Below are 25,151 nucleotides of genomic sequence, written 5' to 3'. Positions count from 1 at the left end.
CAGCAAAACTAATCTCTTGCTGTCATTAGACAGGTCAGCAAACTGAGTTGTGAAGAATGAGAAATGCTGCTAATATGAAAAAATGTGAAACACAAAGAGACTACCTATATTGCAGAGGTTTTTCAGTGTTCCTGGAACTGCCACAAACTACTGAAACAGTATAAGCTACTAATCTCTCTCAGAGCATACCTTGTCCCAGTATAATCGCAGCTGGCAGAGCCACTCAAAGGCATTGACATCATTGCAGCCTGCCTTGGCCAGCTTGTCAATGACATCCCGAGCATGAACCTCTACTGTGACCAGTGCTACAATCTTCAGACGTAAGACTTTGGTTAAGTTGCCACGGATGGTCTCGGAATAGCGATGAAGCATGTTGACCTAGGAAACAAAGAAGTTATAGCAAAGGAGTTTGTTGCAAGCCTGTTAATTCGTAACATCATTATGTTGGCTATCCATGTCAAGGAGGCTGAAACATTACATAACAAGGCTAAAAATACTGAATATGCATACGATTCTAATCATAACAGCCACACATAATAAAAGATAAACATTTTAAAAATCATCCTACTGTATGGAGACAGGCGCTTTAACAAATCATCACAGTGAGCTCATTCAAAAACATAAAAAACTAGAGTAGTTTAAAAGAACAAAAAGTCAACCAAACCTGCTTCTTCTTCATGGACTTCAAAGAGGACTTGTCAGCTCTTTCCTTGCTGGTAATGAGAGATTTTGTGACATCAGTAGTCCACTGGATCTGACTGGCTGTGATCAGCATCTAAAACACATTTAAGAAGAACTGAATCCTTCAGTTTAAAGAATCTGGTAGCTATTTTAACTTTAAAATACTACTGTTTTGAAGTTCATTATCCATTATCTTCACAAGCAAGACAATATTCTAAAATTATGTGAATGTACACCTTGTGAACCTTAAAGCAAGCTATTACCACCACAGCCCAATGAAATGGATTTAGTGAAAAACCCACAGAATCAGTGAGGTGTCATTTTGAGTTCAGCAGGAATTAGGATTTGTAAAGTGAGTAAAATCATTGCATATAGCACATCAGGTTTACTGAGAGAAAAGAGCAAAGATAATAAATGCTTGATGTTTTCAGAATTTTGAATTTAAAATCAATTTACATTGCTTTATTTTCAAGATATAAAAGCAGAACAGACAATTACAGAGGGAAAAAGCAAAGATAAATGTACCTGTCCTGGCCAGTCTCTGACCCATTTGTCTCTCTGTCCTGTCATCTTCTTCAGGGCTACAAGGCAGTTACTCAGAAATTCCTTCAGTGTGATTTGCATGGTCTTCTCAACATCACACAGCCATATCTGCATGAACACAAAACAAGCTGGTGATCACATTCCACAATTTTCCACCATAAAATTCTTAACTGTTGACTTCTCTCTGATTTATCATCATTTGAACCTTTATCACCATGATCTGATCATAATCAGTATCATCATCACTGCTGTACCTCCACAGGTCTGTCCAGGTGCACAGGCTGGATGAAGTCAACAAACTCCCCATCAGCAGAGAACATCCCGTTGGCACATGGTTTACTGCCCACCTATAGAAGACATACATACACAGTTTTCTGTACCTGTATATACTGGCCCATTCAAATCTCCATTTGTATATTGTGAAAACAGATTTTTTAAATAGGGAAATAAATGCCACACTGCCAAATGAGATGAATAAAAAATTAAGAGGTAAGATCAATTAGCACAAGATTCAGTCTAAAAAAATCTTGAATCGCGGCTAGTGTATGAGGGGGGTGCTCACCATACAGTATTAGTCCTGTTATATAAAGCACAGCCTACTATAAAACTACAATAAATTTCCATAAATATAATATCCCCTGCTTTCTTTTATAGGTTTTCTGTTGGAGCATACTGTATACTGTATATTATAATGTAATATAATGTATATTATAACTTCAGCTAAAGAATCACCAGCCATGTAAAAATGCCAAGTTTAGTCATCTAATCATACTAAAATGGCCTTTAATTACTCACATTATCACACAAGAAGAGCGACAGTGGCTACTAAGTATATGTGTGCCTTTGATTAACCAATTTCCCTGCCTTTTCAAAACGCAGGCTCTTAATGTTGTCGAAACATTTCTTCAGGTGGGGCTGCATTGCCTCTGGGTTCTGTGACTGCCCAAGGATCTCCAGCACGTCATCATTGGACAGGAAGTAGAATCTTGGGAATATTTGCCTCTTGGTCTCCAGGTACATGTCCAAAGCCTTCTGGATCTCCTCCAGCTTGGCACTCATTTCTGATAGCTTCTCCAGCAAGCCTGAAAGACAAGAGAGAAGAGGCCGACTGTGGGCTTCACTAAATTCTGAATATTGTTTTTATTTATATAATTACAACAATAAGACCTTTCTTAGGACACCATCATCACAATTTAGTTTCTTAACACACAAAATCCTGAACTATTCTTTAAACATATGTGTTTTCATATCTTCTTTACTTCAGATTTCAAATAGACATTTAATCTGATGACATATGAGACACCTTTTAAAACAGCTATACACCTTTTACAACACTAATTTTGATATGAGATATGACTGACAAGACTTTAGACGTAGTCAAGACTTTCCTGACCAATACCTTTCTAACCGGCTATTTGTCTACACCTGTTTTACACTTACATATAGGTATAGAATTCAAGAAATATAACATCATGTTCTTTGAGGAAACAGTATGTTGTCATACCAGGGTGGTGTGTTCCCTGTAAAGCATTGTTATCCTTATGAAGTCGGCCCATGATGATTTTCCAACTAGAACTAACATCTTCAAACTCTTTGCACTCTTGAGGCAGTTGCTCCCTGATGTCCTTTCCCTGGAAAATATTCTAGAGGGATGAAAACAAAGAAATATGAACACAATGACTGGTAGGTAGTGAAAAGAGGCTGCTTGTACAAGAGATCCAAAAAAAGCAATGGTATAAATGATTTCATAACAGGAATAAAACATATGTGAGAAAACCAAACTCAGGGAGCTGTGAAAGAAATTAGAAAAGTCTGTTAAGTGTTTCCTGTACCTCCAGATAAATCCACTGACGTTGCACAGTGAGGATCATCTCAACAACTTCCAGCACCTGTGACAGCTGGCGTTCCCAGCAGTCCACCTCCCGCTCAAAGGCTTTGACAAACCGAGAAGCCTTCATTGTGGACAGAACAACCTGGTTATCCTCCAGGGCCTGGAAAACCTCCTCTGTGCCCCTGTGAGAGACAGGTGTAGAGAATTAAACATGACTGCTAATGATCACTTATAATGGATTCCAACTGTGACACATTTACACAGCGGAAAAAGTCAGTGAGGTATAAAGTTATCCATTTATTAGGTAAACCTGTACAGTTTCGTGTAATCCAATTCAGTTGCACCATTTTGCAATAAATCCCATCTTTATGAGGACTAATACGTTTATCTTAACACTGTGCCAAAAAGGTTTTAATTCACCTTGGTGGCAGTTTCTGAGGCTCTACGGTTACATTTTTCAACTGCATAATATTGAGAGATGTTCATAATACTAACCTCCCTTTGCAAACATCATAAGGTAAATCCCATGAGTAAATTTAAATGAAGCCTGTGTTGATCACTATGTCATTTTATATGATGAAGTCATGTAATATAAAAAAGTTGCATGGGTGATTTCTGATACTTGTGACATCCTTGCATTGTAAAGATCCAATTTCTTTTCCATGTGTCTTAGCAAAGATAGCAAAGGTGGACCAGACGCTTATTTGTTGGGTCTTTTTATTAATCAGCTATGTCTGTTTTGTTGAAAAATTGGAAGATGCCCTGAGACATTAGTCTTGGGGGGCATTTTATTGCATGTAGTGGCCTGCTCTGTATTACTCAGTAAACAAAGTAGATCATAAGAAAAAAAATATGTTGTCCTTGTTCACAAGTTGATAAAATAAATTTCACATTTGCCCTCAAACATATACACCAGTGGTCATTCATATTAAGTTTTCTGACATTTGTTTATTGTAGCTCTTTTTATTTGTGGTTAAATTCTCAAAAGAGTTTATTATATGTGCTTCATATTCTGTTGCTCACACACGTCCTCACTCTCTGTTCTTGAATTACAAACTCACTGTGCCTCTCTTCCTTCCTGCCCCTCTCCATCATGTTTCCTATGGGCCTGAGGCTGGCTATAGCCTTGCCCCCTCTGCTAAATCAGTGGCAATGACTTGAGCTTCTAATTAGAGTGGGCCTGAGGTCTGTCTCTGTTCATTTTTATATGCAGCAGATGGCCTTGGCATTCCTACTTCCATCAGCCAAGCTGCCGCTCACTTAGCTCAGTTCTGCTCACTCATCGCTGATGAGAAACTAACACACTCACTCCCTAATTCTGACTCCATCAACAAGGCTGTTAACATAAAGCTCATTCTGGCTTCAGCATCATGTATGATCTCTACAATACAGCCAGAGGCATTAAAGTCACCTATATACAAACAAAGCTAGAGACATCACTGAATGGTACCATTGAGCTGTACTGAGCTATGGGATCTAGTAATTTGGGTAAATAATGAATAATGAAGACACAAATCTGAGACCTTAAGCTGGAGAGAGTTTCAGCCTGGATTAGAGTTTTAACTTCTCAAACCTTCCACCCAACCGTGCCTTCAAGGCTTGCTTTCTCACCTCAGCCTGTAGTGGCCTTCATCTTTGTAAGGCGCTATGTCCAGGAATGTTTCCTCCCATGTTTTGGTAATGTCCTCCAAACTCTTAAATATCAAACACAAAGAGTAATGTTTATCAGACAGAGCACATCACTGAGAGGTGGCAACATGAGGTCATGAAAATGTATCATTAAGCTCCTTTTCCATAATCTTTATGATACATTTTCATGATTAGATAATCAATGACATGAGACTACAAATCTTGGCTTTGAGTTGTACTGTCTACTGTCTATTTGAAAAAGAACAGTTTTATCAGTTATATTAAAAGTAATTTTCTACAAGGCACAGCTTGGTTCCACTAAGAAGGAAACCCTCTGAGTATTTCAATTTAAGAATCTGACGGGTTGATAATTTTTCTGAGCTGGCTAATCTCAAATAAATCCCATCACATGACTGCACCTCTCAGGTCCTCCTTCACTTACAGAATGTGCCAAGAATGCAGTCCCAGTTTCTAATTGCAAATCACCTGCTGTTTCAGTGAATCTGCTGCTAATCACATGCAGATTGCCAGTGCAAATTAAAGGAGCGACACAGCACAAATTTGCACTGTGCTTCCATGTGCATAAATACATCTATAAAACAGTTAAAGAAAAGGGAAAAGGGGCAGTATTGATGTTGACACAGGTTGAGAAGCAGACATGGCTGCTCCATGAGCTTCATGGCTGTGCTGCCCAAGAAAATCAGACATAAAGGGAGGGTGGAGAGGAACTAGTTCACTACACTTCCTACATTGATTACCAGTTTCCTGGGTGAAATCCTTCTTAGAATGAATGGCAAGAGAAGCTACAAAATGCTAAGTGTCAGTCTGGACTACAGGAAGAGACTGGACCTTTTCTATGGAGAGTTCCTTGCTGGCAGCTCCAGCGATCTCACAGATCTTATCTGCATACTTGTCAAGACCCAGAGATATGATTTTCTCCAGGGTGAATTCAGCACTGGTTGGGTCAAACGAGCACTGCAGCTCTTCGCAGATCTGCTTCCAGTGTCTGAAAGAAATTTGCATTGAAAGTATGGTTAATCTTAGCCCTCAACCTTCCTGGTGACTATCACCAAGTCTATTTGATTTCATTTTATTTATAAAGCTCAAGTCACAAAAGGCTTTAAAATGTGTACAACATATGGCCAACAAAGTCTTTAGACCATTTGTCATTAGCAAACAGAGGTGATAACACATTAAACACATGCTTACTATATGGTAATACAGTACACCAACATTTATAATGTGGCAGTACTGTACAAGCAAAGTTAAAGTAAAACTTTCACATTACAACTTTAAAATGTTTAATTACATACTTAACTACATGTAGGACTGAAGGACAAAAATGTCTCTCAGTGACTGTGGCACTGCAGCAACAGTGAACTAAAGCAAAAGTCTAGTGACTGCTTACCCTGCATAAAATAATATACAAAACCAGGGATATTTCTGGAATGTATATGAACAGAGAGATATCTGGGCATGACAGATGGACCACTGTACTCTGAGCTCAGTAAAGAAGCACCAGGAGCACACTGACTGACATAACTGACAGCTGGCACTGAGAAGAGAGAGGGAGGGAAGTGACAGCAGAATCTGTGCCAGCTAACACTTCCTGGTTATACTTCTTCTTTTTAACCACAACATCATTCTCATTTGAGACCCCAGTAACTTGATATTAACAATGAAATGAATACACCATTTTTATTCTTTGCCATATTTCTTTTCCATTACCCTTCCCAACTACCATAACAACCAGCATTCTGAGCACAGGATGAGTTTTGCTTTTTTTTTGGGGGGGGGGGGGTTCTCTTGGCTATTTTATTGTGCAGCATCAGGACTAACTCTGTGTTTAGTCCTATTTATTAACTCGCTCTCCATGTTTGCCTTTGGCTTCCTCCCAAATCAAGTAGTGCCTCACCCAGTGAAATACATTTTGGTGGTGCAATTTTAACAAAATAAACAAGACAAGGCAAAACAAGACACTGCTTCTTTTCTTTACAGACAGTGTGCACATATTCAAATGTGGTACCACTATCTAAGGATGAGGACAGAATGCAGCCAATGGATGGTCTTCTGGGAGTGGACAGAAATCAGCAGAACAAACAGCAAGAGCAGACTGAACTAAACACTGTAATATGTAATATGCTTATACTTAAATAAATATAAAAAGACATTTACTACTGTTTAACTATCTGACTATCTATGAAGAGTAAATAGAGACTTCTGTTTCAGTTAGTACCTTTCTCTCATGGCTGGGTTCCTCATGTCAGCAATGAGAGGCATGATCCGCTTGAACTGGTCAATCTTGTTCTTGGAGAAATCTACTATGTCCCAATTCTTATCCTGCATTTAGACAAAGAACATGTCCTCACTACTGGGTAATGCATATGACAGCAGATGAAGAGTTTGTTTTATAGGTTGCATTCTGTGATATTAGCACCAAGTTTGTGCATCCTGCAACTCTTTGTGGGTCAGAAATTAAACAAAATATATAAAATAATACAGAATAATAAAAAGTGTTATTCTGTGTTCTTCCTCCAGAGACCATCACCAAATTACAATTTCTACATCATACAGTACTAATAAAATGCATTGTTTTAGCATTTATGTACAATGTATTTATATGAAACTAAACGTAAATTGCTGCATTGTAATACAGCTAAACTATGACTGTCACCCTGTAGCAGGAAGCCAAGCTGGCAGAACTGACCTGTAGTTCTCTCTTGAGTTTGTGGAGTTTTTTGAACATTTCCTGTGCTGTGCTCTCCATGTTTTCTGTCCGCAGCGTAGCAAACTGACCGACCTTCCAAATGTTCCAATTGGCATTCCATTCCTGTGTGATCTCCCACACCTCCTGCAGGTGGTCTATGTCCTGCACAACACATACAGACACAAGCAAACGTGCAAAAACAAAAACTTAGTCATTAAATTACTGTCACAAGACTAGCTTTTGCGACAAAAACTATTCCTCTAAAATCCATCTGCAGCATCCATGGTTTGAATTCAGCATGGGACCTTTGTTGCATGTCATCCTCTCTATCGCATATGCTATCAATTTCCTTCCATTATATACTGTCAAACATTTCTAAACCCCCTAAAAAATATTCCAAAACTGCTTGGTTCATTCACATATGCTGAGCAAGTTTATAAAAATCACAGTTCACAGTAACCTCTGGATTAATTGCTCATTGTGTTGTAGTCTGTATAAGATAATGGCAAGAAAACAGTATGTTGGGACTATGAGTCTAGCGTTGTGTCAGACCTTCTCCAGCGTCCGGATGCTTTTGGATGAGGGCTCTTCTATTTTGAAAAAGCCCAGCCCTTGAACGATGGTGTTCTCTTCCTGTTTTAGAGCCTCCAGTTCGCTGCGATGCTCTGCTAATCGCTTCAAGGCAACCTCAGTGCTCAGTGCACTGTCAAATGGACCTGTATGTGTACAAAAATGTAGGGAGATAAACATACATGAAAAAGCATATAGACAAACATCCATATTCGTATGTGCACACACGAGAGCACATAAACAAAGGGAAGACATATTTTATAATGCCCTCTTTATCCTAGTGTCTTATGGCATTTTTTTCACAGCATTAGTCTGGCAGTAATGTAGCCAAATACCTTTGTTGGTCAGGTATTTAATTTACTGTATTTAGTAAATTCACTGAATAATGCCCATCTTGTTCTTTAGGTATACACCATTATTCTAGATTCAATTTTTAATAAATGTCACAATAAATTGCTATTGTGTAAAATTACATTTGATGTGAGAGATGGTTTACTCCATATCAGCCACCTTTATAACACACTAACAAAAAGTACAGCAAGCAAAGGTGAAAGGAAAGAGGGTAGTACTCAAAAACAGAGGGAAAAAGACAGGAGCCAAAAAGAGTTGGAAAGTCAGAGGAGGCGGTGAGAAGGGAAGGATGCTGATGGGGCAGGAAATCAGTCGTATTGTGTATGTCAGACAGGGACATCATTTTTGCTGTGGAAATGAGCAGCAGTGTAGCCAGAAATCATCACGGTCAGGAACAGATTAGATACAGGCTATCTAAAGAGGTTTTAGATGGATCAGTAATGGCTCAGTAGGGACACTCAGAGACAGACGAACAGTAAGATGCACAGACCATGCTGATGAAGTGATAATGTATATGAGTGTATGAAACTCTATCTAATGATAGACTTAGATAGAGAATTATGACCTGTGCTGTTGAACTCCTGAAGAGTGGTCTGGATCTTCTTCTTTAACTCCTCAGAGGAGAGGATGAGGCTGTTCTTAAATTTCTCCTTGTGTTTCTGCAGCATGATGTCGCTGTCTATCAACACCTGCTGGAACCACACCCACTCTCCATTCAGCATCTCACGCATATCCTGCACCTGTGGGTAAAACAAGTTGCACAATGATGAGAAATAATGTTTTTCTGAGTTTTTGTTCATGTTTAGATATACAGTAACCATAACTACCAGAGAAGTTAGAGTTTTGACAATATCTGTATTCTGCTGAAATCCTAAAGTGTGTACAAAACTCCATCATTATTTTACTTCAGGGAGGGTTAAAAATCAACAACTTGGTCTTGATTAGATGAGACGAGTTAACGCTTATAGGCTCTTGCTTCTATGTCCTGTCTATATCAACAGAGCAAATGTGAAAAACCTGTAGCAAGTATTACAGGTATTTTACTTGGCACTCCATAAATATTAGATATTACAGGGGTATTAAACACAACGGTAAAGTCACAGTTATTTACTGTGTGTCACAGATACATAACAATAGTATGTGCATTTGTGTATGTATAGTCCTGTATCATGTTCTGTGTGTGTTTGTTTGTATGTGTATGTTTATTAATAAGAGAGGTGCTTACAGCCTGTTCCACTGGGACCTCATATTTGTCCAGGATAGCAAACTGTTCATGGATGAGAGGAATCTGAGCTTCCGTCTTGGCCAGATCTCCCTGAAGAGTCTCCAAGAGCTTCAGGCTCTCACCAAGCTCAGCCAGACTCTGGGGGGGTTGTCTCAGTCTAGACACACACAGTCAAATAAACACAAGAAAGACTGACACTACCATCTCCCTTTCCTTTCCCATCTCTTCTTCCCTTCATTTTCATATTTCTCTAAATGATTGAGTAGATCAGGATAGGTTACATTAATCATTTATATTTTTCATCTGAATTAACCTTGTTAATCTATTTCATGAAAAGAGCAGATGCTCCAAATATTATGCACACTCTGTCTGCCCATGTCTTTGATTAAGATATTCCAAGACAATAATAGAACAGACAAAAGATAATGAAAGAATCAAGTACATTTCCTTGTCATGATTCTCTGTCTACAGACAACCTGACACCTTTACATATTAAAAAGATCTCTCTCTTCCTCATCTCTACTGTCCATAATAAAAAAAGTAAACTCCTTTCATTTGACTTCCCACCTGTTGGCATTGGCTTGCAAGGAAGCATGAAGTTCTTTGAGGCGGGTGCTGGCCATGTGGCTGAGCAGCTGAGTTAACTTAGTTTGCCACTCACTGCAGTGCTGCACCAAAGAGGACTTGAGTGGTGAACAGTCCAGCATGACAAACCGGATGTTCAATACTGTTTCTTCCTGTTGAACACTATTGGCCTTTTCTGTGTACCTGGGGGTGAACCAGAGAGTGGACGGGACAAAGAAAAGCAGAAGAGGGCGATTAATACATCTGTATGCTTGATGTGTGGTTCATAGTAACGTCTTAAACAGGTCAACTGAAGAGTGACGTTTAGAAATGAGTTTTTGTTTCAAAGAACCTGTGTATATCTGCATCAAAAGAAGTGACTGGTGGGTTTAGTCTCTGATAGCGTTGTATAAAGGAGTCCTTGTTGATCTCCCAGATGTCCCTGTATTTGTCCCATGTCTTCAGATAGGCTTGCAGGTGGCTGGCATTGGCTGTCATTCCTGTGGCAACCGCAGCCTGAATCTTCCTTATCTCCTCGTCTTGCTCTGAAGGATCAAAGAGGACCAAGGTGACAGTGGTGACAGGAGTAGAAGCACAGACAATAGACATGGGCACATATACATAAATATACAACTGCAGAGTAATCACTGTCTGTTATTCCATAATGTATCAGGTCAGATAAACACACTGGCATTTGTTCTAACCTATGTTGATGTGTATGGGATTCCCCTGTGACTGTCTGCTGGTGAGAAGTTCAGGCAGTCGTTTAAATTCTGAGATGGTGTTGATGAGCTGTGGCATGATGTTCACTATCTGAGCAAGCTTTCCAAGCGTCGGGGAGAACTCAACCTGTCAAAACAGAGACAGACAGACAGACAGACACACACACACTGCTGTCAAGAAAATTTACATACATGTGTGTGAGTGACTGTGTTATGGTAAGCGTGCACCAAAACAAAAGTAATGCCATTACCATTCAGAACCTCTACTGTAATAAACATATAAAGATGACCCCCAAAATAAAATCCTTCCCCTTGACTTGTCCCCTTGACAAATCAGTGCACAGCAAGTGAACAGTAAGCACCATGCTTCAGAGTATGAGTGAGGACTATGTACTTGTGTGTGTGTGTTTGAGTGCACTGTCACAGTCACAGGTTGTAATCAATTAATTGCATGGCTTGGCAAGAGGCCAGAGGAGAACAAAGCTGGGCTCCAACAACACTGCTCAAGTGAGGCTACACTATGGGAGATGAGTCTGACTCACTGGTACTCAGATTTGCATCCTTTCTTTGGCATCAACAACCAAGCCTGTAATACCTACACTGTCATAGTATGCATGTGTGTGTGAGTGAGAGAGAGAGAGAGAGAGAGAGAGAGAGAGAGAGAGAGAGAGAGAGAGAGAGAGAGAGAGAGAGAGAGAGAGAGAGAGAGAGAGAGAGAGAGAGAGAGAGAGAGAGAGAGAGAGAGAGAGAGAGAGAGAGATAGAGGACCAAACATTTAGTTGGTTGCAATCTGTTTCATCTTGACTACAGCCCTGCATATGTACATGAAGTATGTTTGTGTGAGTGTGTGTTCTATGCTGTTTGATCAGGACACACATACATACAGATACCTTTGGTGTGGTTTGGGGAGTTGCCTGGCGTAGTGTTACCAGGACTTTGAACAAGGGATTGGGTGATGTCTTGCTGTCTCCATTAATGGCCCTGGATAGCTTCTTCATGGAGCATTTGATGTTGCTTCTAAGAGCTTCCTCTACCATGTGGTCCACCTTCTCTGTGTAGGTCAACCAGTGCTCTTGGACCTTAAACACCATAGTAGAAATTTACACACATGTCGTTACAGTGCAAATTTGGGCTGCATCTGTGAAGAAATGTAATGTTTGCTTTCATGTGTTTGAAAGCAAACATTTCTGATTCAGTTTTATTCTAGTTATTTTAGCTTTATGAGTCAGTACTACAACAACTGCAAGACAAAATGTTTGCTTCTGTCTCTGTAAACCTAAAATAATAATTTACAAATGTAACAGATTACAATTTTCTCAAACTGCAGGAGCATTTCTGATGAAATTCTGAATGACAGAAAAACACAGCACAGACCTCAGGTCCATCATTAGAGAAGGTGTTGTAGACACGGGTCATTATATCAGATATATCCTGGTGTGCTGAGTGCAGTATTTGGAGAGTGCTCTGCTGGTGAGCCTTCTGGTCATCCTCAAACTCCAGGTTCCTAAGAGTAGCAACAGGAGTAACATTCAAGATGCAAACAACAGCTGAAACTAATGTGCATCATTTGGGATCCATGATGCAACCCATGAGCATCATTCCAGATACTGTCATTAGGTGGAGATGCTTGCTGCTTATTTCCTAACAGTGAGCTGTCTCCACTGAGTAAAAGACTAGAAGAATGGATATTTTAATAGGAAGAGTGCAAAATCAAACAACTTATATACTTAACCCACTGTTTAATTATGAAATGAATATGACTGAAATATTTCAAGTAGTGGCTTAAAAATAATTACTGATATGTGCAGACTATTATTTTTTTCTGTTTACTGTGGTAAGCATACCATGCAGTGAGGAAGAAACAACTGTTTTTACCTGTACACAGTCTTTCCATCCAGTATAACCAGCAATGTTTCACTGATTTGGCGGCAGAGGTTTGAGATGGATAGATTGGAAACTTTGTAATCATCCACTATGAGCTGGACCTGGAGTGGAGAGGAGAGCAGAGCAGAAGAGAGGAGAGGAGAGGAGAGTAGAGGAAAAAAATTACTTTTGGCAAACACATTCTTTTATCCAGTCAGGGGATCTGAATTACATAACTCTCCATTCACCTACTTTTCTAACCTATAGGCTACCACTATGACTGTCTGAATCACTAATGCAGTAACAATAAAATTGAACTAATACCCATATCAGTAAGTGGTGTATATTGTGTTACAACCTTGTCAATATGCAGGAGACAGTCACGGATGAAGACGTTAGAAGCTCCCTTAGAAAACCACAGGAGCTTGGTCAGCCCTGGCTGAATCTTCTTATCCATGAAATGAATTCGCTCCCGAAACAGACCCAACTCATCAGGAGACAGCATTCCAATAATCCTGATACATACGCACACAGGTCAAAGGGCATTTAATAAATATTAATGTGTTTCATTTACTGAGTACTACTGGTACAGGCAAGATTTTCCAACTGCTAGAACCCTTTTGAGAAAATGTTTATGTAGATGTGCGCTTTTATATTGAATCCCCTGGTCCCCTAGTCCTACACTGGTCACAAGCAAAAACTTTAACGCTTGATTAGTAATGCTGGACTTGGCATCATGATGAAACACATGATCAAATACATCAATATTTGATTTTAATGCTGCTAAAAAGGGCTTATATAGCCTGGTCTGTCCTACTATTTGTATATAGGTTATTATTGTAGTACAGTAAAAAAAAAATATGTTTAAATGTGCTCAATGTACAGCAAGAAAAAAGACAATGACCAAATGACAAAAGCAGTCAATGGAAAATGAGAATTCTCCTAGGTGTGCAAGTGATATTAATTAAACTCCTAACTCCCACAATCATAATGTCATTCTCATTTGATTGGAAAAGTAGCAAGTGCAGAAGGAAGTTAAAGGCACAGTATCTTCCAAAAAACAAATTCTGATAATTACAGTATAATAATACACCAGGCTGCTGATATTTGTTCAGTGTTGTGTGCATGTTTGTTCTCCTCCTCTTTGTGTAAGTGGCAGACCTGTTATAGTCCCTGACCAGCAGCAGAGCTCTCTCCCGCAGGCCTCTGAGCTCCTCCCTGTCCTGGTAAATGTCAGACACACTCTGGGGGATCTCAAACTTTAGTCGATCCCAGTAGTGGATCTCAGAGAACAAGTTCAACAGGTTGCTGGACAAGAAAACACATAAAAGATATGTGTGTCAAGTGTACACAGATATCTGTATATAAATCTGAGTTCCTACTGTGTGGCCATTGATGTAGTGTTAACACAGTATGTGTGTAGGTTTGTGTGTGGACAGACAACAGTATACAGTACGAGACACAGTGTGTTTTGTGCCTCTTGTGTGTACGTTGACTTTGTGTAACCCACTTGTCAAAGTTGACGTCCAGCTGGGCGGAATTGTCCTTGCAGCGCACCATTAGTGGCTGCTCCAGTCTTTTGAGGTACTGTCCATCCAGGTTCTGGTTCCACTCACTGAAGTTTTTCCTCACCATCTCATCCAAAACCTGGACCGTCTGGCTATAGGTGTAAATGACCTGCTTGCGGCTATATGACTCAGGCATGAAGTGCGCCTTCTGAAGCACCTGAAAAGGAACAAAAAAGAACAAAGGAGGAAGAAGTCAAGGAAGGAGGTCCTGAAGGCAGGCTCTTCATTTTGAACACTAGTGGCAGTAACTGGTGTGTGCCAAGACTAAAACTGACTACTGTGTAATCTAATGGATTCACCTCCATAGGTCTGTCTAAGCGACGTCTGAGGGCCCTCAACCAGTGCGCCTGGCCTGCTATCCGGGGCATATGGTCAGGAGAGGACCATTTCCTCTGGTTCATCTCCTTGTTGACCATTTTGAGCTCCCTGTTAAAGATGTTGTACACTTCCTCTGCTTTCTCTTCTGTGGTGCGTTTAATGGCCTGGAATTGAGAGGATTGGATGGGAGAGAATGAGCAGATAAATTGAAGCGAAAACAAAGAAAATATAGAATATGAATTAGAGAATGAGCATTGTGCTGAATGCTACTAAGGCTGAGAACTGGGACAAACTTGGGGGTTAATGAAGAATACTCAGTACAACATAATAGGGACAAACTATACATCAAGACAAACATGGGAAGTGTTTTCTCCCTCAGTACATTAAAGTGATAGAAGAGGCAGTACTTTATAAAAGTGGTAGGGTAAATTGACTTTGGTGTGGGTTTGCCATAGCAGACTGCAGAGACCATAGGTGTCCAATAATGAATTGACTGTATATTGCTACATGAACTATAGAGATTGTCATGTTCATGTCTTCAATAGGAGGCAAGAACATGAGCTTAACTGAGTAATGAATGTTAAGTAAGTGTTGTAAAAGCTAACAGAGGCCTCGAATGTTTGTGTGTGTGTGAGAGAGACACCTCTTGAGTAGACATAGGCCTGAAAATGTCCAGAAGCCGAACTCCTTCCTCCACTGTATTCACCGTCTTAAATACTGAATTGATCAGGAACTGCATCAAAATTTCCAGATCCTTTATCAATGCACGAAACCTGTGTATACACAGAAGTGCATATCCGCAGATGAGAACACATGTGCATGGTGATAATTACACCAAAAGCGCCCCAGTAAAACAGGTAAGTAAACACACTTAGACACACCAATATCCAGAGAAGCAGAGAGAGATCAACTAAAGCTAAAGTAACTCAAAATCATGCTTTGCATGTACAAGATATGAATGAACATGTACAAGTAACATCTAAACAGCTGATACATTTTTAGGTATTGGTGAATACTTTCATTAGGACATTATATTTGCTAAGTCTTAATCTAATTGTGTTAAAGAGCAATAGACATACTTGTTGAATTCATTGCACCACGTGGTATTTGTGACATCAAGGATGCCCTTGTCAACAGAGCGCAGGTTCTGCAGGCCACAGTGGAAGTTGCCCTCTATCTCCAGGAGGGACCGGGTGAACTCTGGTCCTTGGCAACCACTGAAGCATCGCAGGGCCCTCTGCTGACCATCCTCCCAACGGGCAAACTGATGCTGGCAGTCACATACCTGAGAGAAGGCAAGAGTATATATATAATAGTATATCGCAAAAAGCCATCAACTGCGATGGCCTGGTGATCTATCCAAGGTGTTCCCCGCCTCTCGCCCAATTTCAACGCCGTATAAGCAGTATAGATAATGGATGGATGGATGGATGGATAGCCATCAATATGTACTGTGTCAGCATTTGAGAAAAGAGAATTGTGATATTATTGTTTAAGACAATATATATATATGTTTTATATCAGATAGTACGGATGATACAGTAGCGGGGAATGAAGGGTAGACATAAAACATGAAGACTAAGTAGAAACCAAATGAGAAAACAAAGCCAGCAAAAGCTTATCCTAATACTGCATTTGACACAGATCTGACACAGACACAAATCTCAATGAAAACTACACATATTGTACCACATTTAATTTGACATTTCCTATTGTGGTCTTATCTCACCCCAATGATTCACATTAAATGTGATAACGCTTAAGTAACTCCAACACAACATTTGTCATGATTCAGCACTGGTGGAAAGATGGATGGTATAATGGAAGTGTGTTAATGTCTGTGAGTGTCTGAGTGTGGGAAAAAAAATCACCTCAAGCAGCTCTCTGAACCTCTGAATGAAAGCATCAATCACCACAAAAAAGCTGGTTTGGTCAAGGACCCAGCCTTTTGAAGAATACCTGAAAACAGACGAGGAACAGGAGAGAGAAAAAGAAGGCAGGGACAGGGGGTGGAGAGTCGGAAACAGGGGTGAAGAGGCCGTTACACCGACAGCAAACTAATCACACAGGACATCTCTGATCTGATCTCAGGATGAAACACGATGAAGCACACTTTAGTTATACACTACTATCTGGAACAAAATGGATCTGTTTGTCATTGTCATTGTTCTTTAAGGCTCTATTTATTTCTGCATTAGCCGTTACAACCATAATTAAGTTTTGGCCAACTCGACAACAATACCAATTAAATTTTACGCTGAACCCATGTATTATGATATCTGAAATCAAATATGTTCACTTTTGATAATTTAAGACCCTGGGGATCCAGATGACAGAGTTTCTAAACAGGTGAGATTTCTCCTACTTGTGGTGAATCTGTGAGGCATGCAGGTATATTTCCTTCCAGGACAGGCAGCACTGGATACAATCGCTGAGGTTTTGCTTGCTTGATAACACATAACCCTCAAAGATCCTGTCCAGAGAGATGCTTTGGAGGCACAGGCGGATGATCTCATTAGTCATCTGCAACACAGCAGGAAACAAACATTTCATTCGTCATAATAAGTATTGGTAGACTGATTTACAGACACTAACATTCACATTTATTGTATTCTCAAATTATGAGGTATATCAATTTTACACAAAATCCATATAACTATATTGTTATGATTCATAATGTCCTTTTAGAGGCCAGCAAATACATCCTCACTAGGCTAACTACTATCTTCCTTACTTAATGACTCGTTTTAAGTTTTTCTGGGTAAAACAACCAGACAGGGATAAATTTATCTTTGACAGATGTGAAAGAGGCAATGGATATCAAACCTCTTGTAATACTGTTGTAAACGTCAACAACAGTTGCAGGTAAGGATATCACAGAAGCAACTGACCGCAGAATGGTCACAACAGCCGTAGGTTCCTCTAGAGTGGAGACAAAATTGCTGCTATTGTGACCATTCTGCAGTCACAACAGTCAGAGGTCCTTGCACTGCAGCCCTCAGTGATTGGAAAATGACATTAAACCAGACATTGTGCTCCCCTGTAATCTACATTTCACTTGTGGGTTAAAAGTGCTGCCTCAGATCCTCTGGTCTGAAGAGGATCCAGCTACTCTAAAAGAAGCACTACTACAGGAGCAGGCATAAGAAAGTGTAAGAGAGAGAGAGAGATAAAAAGAGAGAGGGAGAGGACAAAGAAAATATCGAAATCTAGGTACATATCACAGGGTGAGAAAAATAACAGTAAAACAACAGGGCACCAAATAATGAAAGGTCAGAACATAATCATTTAAACATTTTTCTCTTAGTCTGTCTTGGAGTTGTCAACTGAAAGGAAGATAGTAGGGGTAATGAAAACAGTGATCAGGTCTTTTATTTGGTGCTGTCAGTTTCAGGGTATTGTAAATCTGATGTCAAAACACCCAGGATGTGTGTTCCAGTGGTGAAAATCCCTTCTCAGAACAGGACAAAAATCTAATCTAAATGGAGAGCTGAACTACAACCAGTGAAAGGACACGCTGGCAGCAAAAAGGTTATCTGCTAATGTTCCTCCACTGACATATCCACAGAATACAGTATTGACTATAATACTATAATATCTAAATAGCTGTTAGAATATCAGGGTGGATTGCAGTGTGTGTCTCTGTATATACAGTGTATTCAAATACCGTATATATGTGAGAGCAATCGAAGTAAAAGAAAGAGAGACAGAGAGAGAGCAAATTAGGTCAATAAAAGAAAGCCAGTTTGAGTGCTCTAGTCTGATGTTTTAAAATGCAGGTACCTTGCGGAAGAGACCAGTGATCCTCTCACTTGTGTTGTAGTATTTGGAGTTGACCCAGATGATGCGAATGAGACTGACAATGTGTCGCAGCTTAGGGGCAACTTGGCTTGGCTTGAGCTGGGCAAACTCTTCACAGGGCTCCTTCAGTATGGACAGGAAGGACAGGTTTGATTGGGCCTGCAGAGAGTAATCCTGGGGAAGACATATGTAAAGGAAATATTCAATTTATTATCATTGTTATTATTTTGCTATTATTAATACAATTGTTGTTGTTATTATTATGCTTGAATCATATTAACAAAAAACTGAGAAATAACAACATTTTCCAACTTTGTAGCTAGGAAGCTAGTGACTAGCACAGATGCAGTAATACTGCATTGAGCAGCACCACTGAACAGCAATACAGTTCAGTGAGAAAGGTAGAACTGATCAAGAATATTGAGATAAACAGAATTCTACCTCTCTCAATCAAAATATGAATGTTTGGTGGCCTGAGACTCCACAGTATGATACCTTTGTTAAGAGATGATTTTAGACTTGAGACACACAGACTTACTGTACCTGTATTTCTGTGGCCAGTTTGCAGAAGCGTTGCACATACAGAGACTTAGAGAGCTGCAGGATGTTCTGGATGTGCCTAACCCCTGGCTTTTGCAGCTGCTGACTGATGTCTAAGAGCTTGGCAGAGCGACTCTCCCAGAAGGCTATCTCCTGCAGCGGACCACAGTTGTCCCTCATCTTCATTATTTCTTGGTCATTGAGTAGCTCCTTGATCTGATCTGTCCAGTGGATGATGACAGCTAAAACGGGAAGAACAAATGAGTGGAAGAAAAGTGTGCATGTATATATAGATAGATAGATAGATAGACAGATAGAAAACAGAAGGAAGTTAGGAGAAAAGAGGAGAAAAGGTTAGAAGGAAACCAGACAGTATGACTTAGGAAACGTTGAAATTAGAGCATGGATTTGAGGTGAGAAAGGAGCTGTAGGGAGAAAGTGAAAAAGAAAAACAATGGGTGCACAAGAGTAGAATACAATAACAATGGACAGTTTGGATTGATGCAAGTGAGGTGTTATGATCCCACTGCCTAATTAAATAAAATCTCTAAAGAGTCCGAGACAGAAGGCTGATACTGCAATTTCAACGTTGTTTTGTACAGAAACTCATAGATCAGAAGTCTGTGAGTCAGACCTTTTAGAAACAGACCCTACACAGACAGATGGTCAAGGAAAGACACCACCATCCATCAATACATACTCTCTCTCTCTCTCTCTCTCTCTCTCACACACACACACAGAGCTCCTCTGCCTTACTTTCCATTCTCTGTACCAGCTTCTTATCCTTGCTAGCCTCCTCAGGGCTGCATTGTAGGGCCTCCATTGGGATGTACAGGACTGTGTTGCCCACCTTCTTATACATATCATCTGTTCAAAGATAAAGTTGCGTAAAATATCACATTGAAGCATGTGTGCATGGCTCTGTGAAAATGTATTGTAACTTGTTTCCATTAGGACACATGGAAAGTGGCCTGTGAAGGATTCATTTATTTCTGTTTTTGTTTAATAGTGAGCTCTCTCTCGCTCTTTTTCTGAGGTACCCACCTGTGAGGCTGGCAAGGTAGCAGTGCATGTTGTTTGTGTAGTTATCCTTAATGCTCTTCTCTCTGTAAGTGCTGAGGGCAACTGGGGGGGCATGCAAACAGGTCATGTCATGAAGCAGTCTCTGGGTGAGGTCAACCCGCACTGTGCCAAACTGTACGGCCGTATCAAACACCTCTGCTGTGATTATGGCCCCTGGCATGCGGATAAAATAGGACAGCTGCTCTACCACCTGCCCCTACAAAAGAGATTTTTTGGTGTGGTGGTGAGGAGAAACAGGGGAAGAATACAGAGAGATAGTTAAATTAAAAAATGAAAGATAAAGGGTGAGAGGAGAGCACCCCATCTACTCAAACAAGGTGAAAAAGCTGCTTAAAGAACAAAGGGATTCAATTACATCTCTCTGCTGAAGCACATTCCCTATAAGAAGCCAATGAAAATCACACAATTTTCCATCTTCTGAACTTAATCTACACTTTACTTGCATAATGATAAATGACAATAAGTCACTTTTTATATTACGAATTAAAATTGATAAAGAAATGAAAATGGAGAGGAAAGTGTTTTCTACCTTCAAGGGGATGGAGTACTCCACCCGCAGCGCAGCACAGGTGTCCTTGTAGACCACCATAGTTGTGACTGAGGTGTCCTCAATAAACTGATCCAGAGCCTTCTCATTCTCATCTGTCCACGACTCTTGTGTCACACCAGAAATAGCCACACAACGAATAAACAACTTCCAGTGGAAGGAAGGATGAAACGTGCAGTCCAAGAAAAAGAGGGAGGAAAAGAATGAAAGGTGGTTATTTACTGCATGCCACGCGGTGATGAGAAAAAGTAAAAAGTAAATTCAAATCAATGACCCAGCTTTACCAGACGAATGGTCTTCAAGTATTCCTCTTCCATTTCTTTCAAAGCGTCCACCTCAACTATTTATTCGTTCGCTATGAATCACAGACAGACACCGAGACACTGAAACACAGTGAACTTTAACGTTAACGAACTCTCACTGTTGTTACTGTTAAAAACAAATAGAAAGTGGCCCTTGGGTAAAACAGACCACCGTAAAACATGCAGCGTTTGCCCAATAGTAAACTATTGGCAGCTAATGTTATTACTTATCTCTCAGGCAACAAGCGGTCATTCTCACGAACTGACCAAAGCTCAAGGATTAAGATTTACTTTTTACGCGTCCTCAACAGTCGTGTACGCATAAAATCATTTAGGAAAAGTCATTTTTGCGATAGCTAAGTTACTTTTCGTCTATGTTCCTTTGCTAACGTTGTCCCTGTAGTCAAACCTGTGTCTGAGTGTGTATGTCTCCATGGAAACGTTTGGTTGCCTGGGGAAACCCCGGACTGGGGTAGGGCCATGGCCTGTAGGGGATAATCAAACAATCTAACTCACACAGGGTATGTGGAGTTTTCAACAACATTATACAACAATGTTCGGGTAACATCTTGGTTTTCTAGGGGTAGGTGGTATCATACGGAAACCGGCGTTACCTAGTAACGCAAACATATTGGCTACACGTGGCCTGGCAATATAACTCGAAACGATCTGTCCACATAACACACCAAAACACTGAGCAGTTCAGTTAGCCGAGTAACAGCCTACAATATAACATGCATGTATTCAAAGTATGAATAACATAACATAACATAACATAACGCGTGTGAGCGTGTTGGCTCTCATGTAATCTCTCTTTTATATGTCAGCCCTTTGATAGACTGGCGACCTGTCCAGGATGATCCAGTAACCCTCAAAGAATAAGTGGCATATAGCTAATGAATGGATGTATATAAAGTCTCTCAAAAGAAAAAAAGAAAGAAAGAAAGAAAGAAAGAGAAAAAGCGACCATAGTGAATTCTGAATTCTGCATGTCACTGCTAATACAGAGATGCATTTTACTGTACACAGTTCAATTGCATACAAAATACAGAAGAGGTTTTCAACAGGACATACATATGTACACTATACATCCATAAATAATCAAATATCTTGAATTAAATCTGTTGAATTTCAAGTTATCATCGCCTCGCAGAATTTTACTCTACTAATCTTTCTGCTGTAGTCCAATCTGAGGCTTTGCCAAACAATAGCAGTCCTGTGTTGCCACCCAGTGGCGCAATGCTTAAAATGCCACAGGGACAGAAGGGAAGAAAAAATTTCAGACACACTCTTCTTGCACCACTAAACAATTATTTCATTCAATCGGTTACTTTATATATTTTATAGCTATATTAAATATTTAGCTAATTTCGTAAATGAATATCACTGGCTCATTGAAATCTAACCTTTCATAATTTGCGTTATCACAAACTGTAGATTTTGTGAAAACATCATCAAACATCATTCAAGGTAAAATAAGAAAAAACTTTTCATATCCAGGTAAAGTTTTGCAGCGCTCTATTCTGTATCTCATTACAGTGATTACAGTGAATTGGAATACTTTAAAATGCTGAAGTCAAGACACAACAGATTATTCTTGTATAGTCACATGGTATGCTCTGCTTCTGAGAAACTATGAGTTTAAATTACCATTTATGTGCAATCCAAAATCTGCTGGGGAGGTGCCACACTGATTCTCTCTAAAAAAAAAGATCACCTACCTAAACGATTGCACAGCTCTTTTCCCTCCTAGGTACACATCTATTAAAATTAATTAAAAAAAAAACCCTACATGCATCCTTAATAAAACAACAGATGATCCAGTTGGTCTAACTTAATAGGCCTACCCAAAATACTGTTAGTAATAAGCATACCATATCTTACCGTCAAATAGTCCACCGTGATCAGAGCGAACACAGCATAAAAACTGAATTTCTTAAAAGGTAGACACTGTTACTGTTATAACTCTTTGTCTTTCTTCTTCCTTTCTAGGTTTATTTTTGGTCTTAGACATTAACTGCCCCGCCTCCATAGTCACTGGCAAACACACTGTACATTTGCCCAAATTCCAACAATTATTCAATGGAGAACAAATGCAACCCAGGTTTTCCATATTAGGTTCAAGAGTAAAGAAAATGGTAACTGAGAGCCAAGAGTCAGTCATTCAAAGAATCCCAAGTTGTTTTCTGTAGCTGTCTGTTCATCTTGTCAGGTCAGTGTCATTTCCCTAGAAACTGGAAACTAGGGCAAGAGCATGTTGGTTAAATTGGGTTGCTACAAAAATCAAAGTACAAGGCAAACTCATCAAGTAGCTCCCAAACAGATTCATTTGGCACCCATGGGTGTCTGAGTTTACAGTGTCTGTGTCTTCAGGTCTGCAGAAAATTTTGTTTTCAGAAGTATGTTGTTCCTAATCACTGACATTTACTAGATAAGCCAGTTTTACAGTTTCTAAGTGAGTAAGCAGATGGAAGGAGTTGGCTTTCATAGATCTCAGGAATGAACAATTCCATGCACTTGGAAAGTGAAAACCAAAATGACACATCCACAGGTCGAACACCACCTCTAAAATATTATACTATACTACAGTATTCTCGTATAAGGATATTAGATTTCCTATTTATATAGTAGACATGGAAATTAATTACAAATAACACATCTAAAATATTTCCACTGCATTTACATTCTACTTCATTTCAGCAGAAGCTTTTATCTGTAAAAATGCCTCCCTAGTCTGATATTGTTCTTGCAACCAGAACAGGCTTATATGAATATGAATTCAACATGTTGCTGTGAGTGCCCCCTCCAATCTTGCATCCTACCATAGACCACTAGTATAGACACACACACGCACACACACACAGACCTGGGTCTGATAAAGAGGCTCTTAAACCCTGAGGAAGTCTGTGTTCAGTCTTTCAGGGGGACAATCCTTAAGTCTGAATACAACCTTGAACTCAGCCCCCCCCCTCTCTGGTTCCCCTCTCTCATTACTGGACCATTCTTCCTCCCGGCTCACTTTCTCCAGGGTCGTTCTCTTGTTTTTCTCTCCCTCCCTTTCAGGAGTTTAGGCTGAGTCCTTTCCAGTGGGGAAGTCCAGGCCTTCTCCCTCACAATGCTGACCGACTCCAAACGTCTTGTCTGTGAAACTTCATTAGAATTCATTTGTTTGAAAAGGTCCATTTCTCCTTCAGTCGCTCCCCTCGCTCTGTCCTTTTTTCCAGCTTGGGGAAATGCATATTAGCATAAAAATATGCTAATATGCTCACCTTGATTGACTACACTGTTTGCATACACATGTGCCTGAATGTGTGTATTTCTTACTACATTGAATGTTCTGTATTTCTGGGTGTGTCAAATCAGGGATGTGTGCAAATTTCAGTGAATAAATATTCCTCTGTGGTCCAGACCAAATTACCAGAACAGAACTGTTCCTGTTGATATTAAGTGATGGCAGTGAATTGGCTGGTGATGGAACAAACATTTTATTTGGTCAATGATGCCTGCCATACAGTGAAAAAAATGATTGAGTGTAGAAGTACTGCAGATATGCTTCCACAGGACTAGATAGATGTACAGCCTCGACTGGGGTCCTGATGAGCCATGTACATTTCAGATGCAAACAAATGTATATACTGTATGTGTGGAGTAGAAGGATGAAAGCACCTATACATCAGCCTTAATCTCTTGTGGTTATGCCATATAACAACTAAACACACACTTACACAGCAGAGCCCTGTGAAGAAACCAGATATAAAATGGCCAGAGACAGAGAGGCAGGCGAGCCAAAATTAAAGCCATGAGTCTGTGAGCTCAGAACTAATGACAGGCTGCCATGCCAAGGAGGGGCGGAGAAGAGAGGGATGAAAGAATGGAGGGATAAATAAGGGGGACAGAGTCTATGAGGGGCTGTAGTTGCTGTTTGGACCAGATGAGGCCAAAAATATACAGCATCACTTAGCAAAATGAAAAAACATGAAGGGATGGATGAGAGCCACAAATAAAGAGAAATTTTAAAAAGAGACAAAGAAAGAGAGAGAGAGAGTTGTCTAGTTTACAAGTGGTCAGTAGAAGAGGGAAGCTCAGCTGGAGGCAGCAGCCCTAATAGCTATCCAATATTCCAATAAAAGGACATAGATGCAGCACACACACACACACACACACACACACACACACACACACACACAGTACATCCAGCAGGAATAGAGCACAATGAGCTCAGGGTCTTTTAGGAAAGCCTTGGAAGGTTTACTTATTGCACTACGCTTAGTCCACAGATGCAGGCTTTGCTCAGACACCAAGGGCC

The 25,151-nt window shown here is 40.0% G+C and overlaps 1 protein-coding gene across 1 annotated transcript in view; it reads right to left on the bottom strand.

Annotated features, from left to right (window-relative positions):
* The window catches only part of LOC108902164 (dynein, axonemal, heavy chain 2), a 56,973-nt gene extending 35,498 nt beyond the window's left edge, over positions 1-21,475 (bottom strand). Inside the window, exons 1-35 of the mRNA XM_018703907.2 lie at positions 21,460-21,475; positions 20,828-20,883; positions 20,526-20,690; positions 19,958-20,192; positions 19,670-19,780; positions 18,917-19,155; positions 18,356-18,547; positions 16,938-17,095; positions 16,444-16,531; positions 15,652-15,857; positions 15,216-15,345; positions 14,554-14,736; positions 14,197-14,411; positions 13,848-13,994; positions 13,045-13,201; positions 12,699-12,808; positions 12,198-12,327; positions 11,714-11,902; positions 10,806-10,950; positions 10,454-10,646; positions 10,105-10,305; positions 9,538-9,694; positions 8,878-9,052; positions 7,944-8,107; positions 7,392-7,553; positions 6,921-7,024; positions 5,534-5,690; positions 4,667-4,749; positions 3,057-3,237; positions 2,729-2,867; positions 2,089-2,306; positions 1,479-1,571; positions 1,207-1,332; positions 665-775; positions 190-378 (exon numbers count right to left, since the gene is read on the bottom strand). Of these exons, the coding sequence (XP_018559423.2) occupies positions 190-378; positions 665-775; positions 1,207-1,332; positions 1,479-1,571; positions 2,089-2,306; positions 2,729-2,867; positions 3,057-3,237; positions 4,667-4,749; positions 5,534-5,690; positions 6,921-7,024; positions 7,392-7,553; positions 7,944-8,107; positions 8,878-9,052; positions 9,538-9,694; positions 10,105-10,305; positions 10,454-10,646; positions 10,806-10,950; positions 11,714-11,902; positions 12,198-12,327; positions 12,699-12,808; positions 13,045-13,201; positions 13,848-13,994; positions 14,197-14,411; positions 14,554-14,736; positions 15,216-15,345; positions 15,652-15,857; positions 16,444-16,531; positions 16,938-17,095; positions 18,356-18,547; positions 18,917-19,155; positions 19,670-19,780; positions 19,958-20,192; positions 20,526-20,690; positions 20,828-20,883; positions 21,460-21,475 (5,325 nt within the window). The remainder of the gene's footprint in view (positions 1-189; positions 379-664; positions 776-1,206; positions 1,333-1,478; positions 1,572-2,088; positions 2,307-2,728; positions 2,868-3,056; positions 3,238-4,666; positions 4,750-5,533; positions 5,691-6,920; positions 7,025-7,391; positions 7,554-7,943; positions 8,108-8,877; positions 9,053-9,537; positions 9,695-10,104; positions 10,306-10,453; positions 10,647-10,805; positions 10,951-11,713; positions 11,903-12,197; positions 12,328-12,698; positions 12,809-13,044; positions 13,202-13,847; positions 13,995-14,196; positions 14,412-14,553; positions 14,737-15,215; positions 15,346-15,651; positions 15,858-16,443; positions 16,532-16,937; positions 17,096-18,355; positions 18,548-18,916; positions 19,156-19,669; positions 19,781-19,957; positions 20,193-20,525; positions 20,691-20,827; positions 20,884-21,459) is intronic.
* Between the last annotated feature and the right edge of the window lie 3,676 nt (positions 21,476-25,151).

The sequence above is a fragment of the Lates calcarifer genome, linkage group LG14 (genome assembly GCF_001640805.2).
Source record: "Lates calcarifer isolate ASB-BC8 linkage group LG14, TLL_Latcal_v3, whole genome shotgun sequence".
Classification (NCBI taxonomy): domain Eukaryota; kingdom Metazoa; phylum Chordata; class Actinopteri; family Centropomidae; genus Lates; species Lates calcarifer.
The sequence above is the reverse complement of the archived record's forward strand: the minus strand, read 5'-3'. Positions and strand labels throughout refer to the sequence as shown.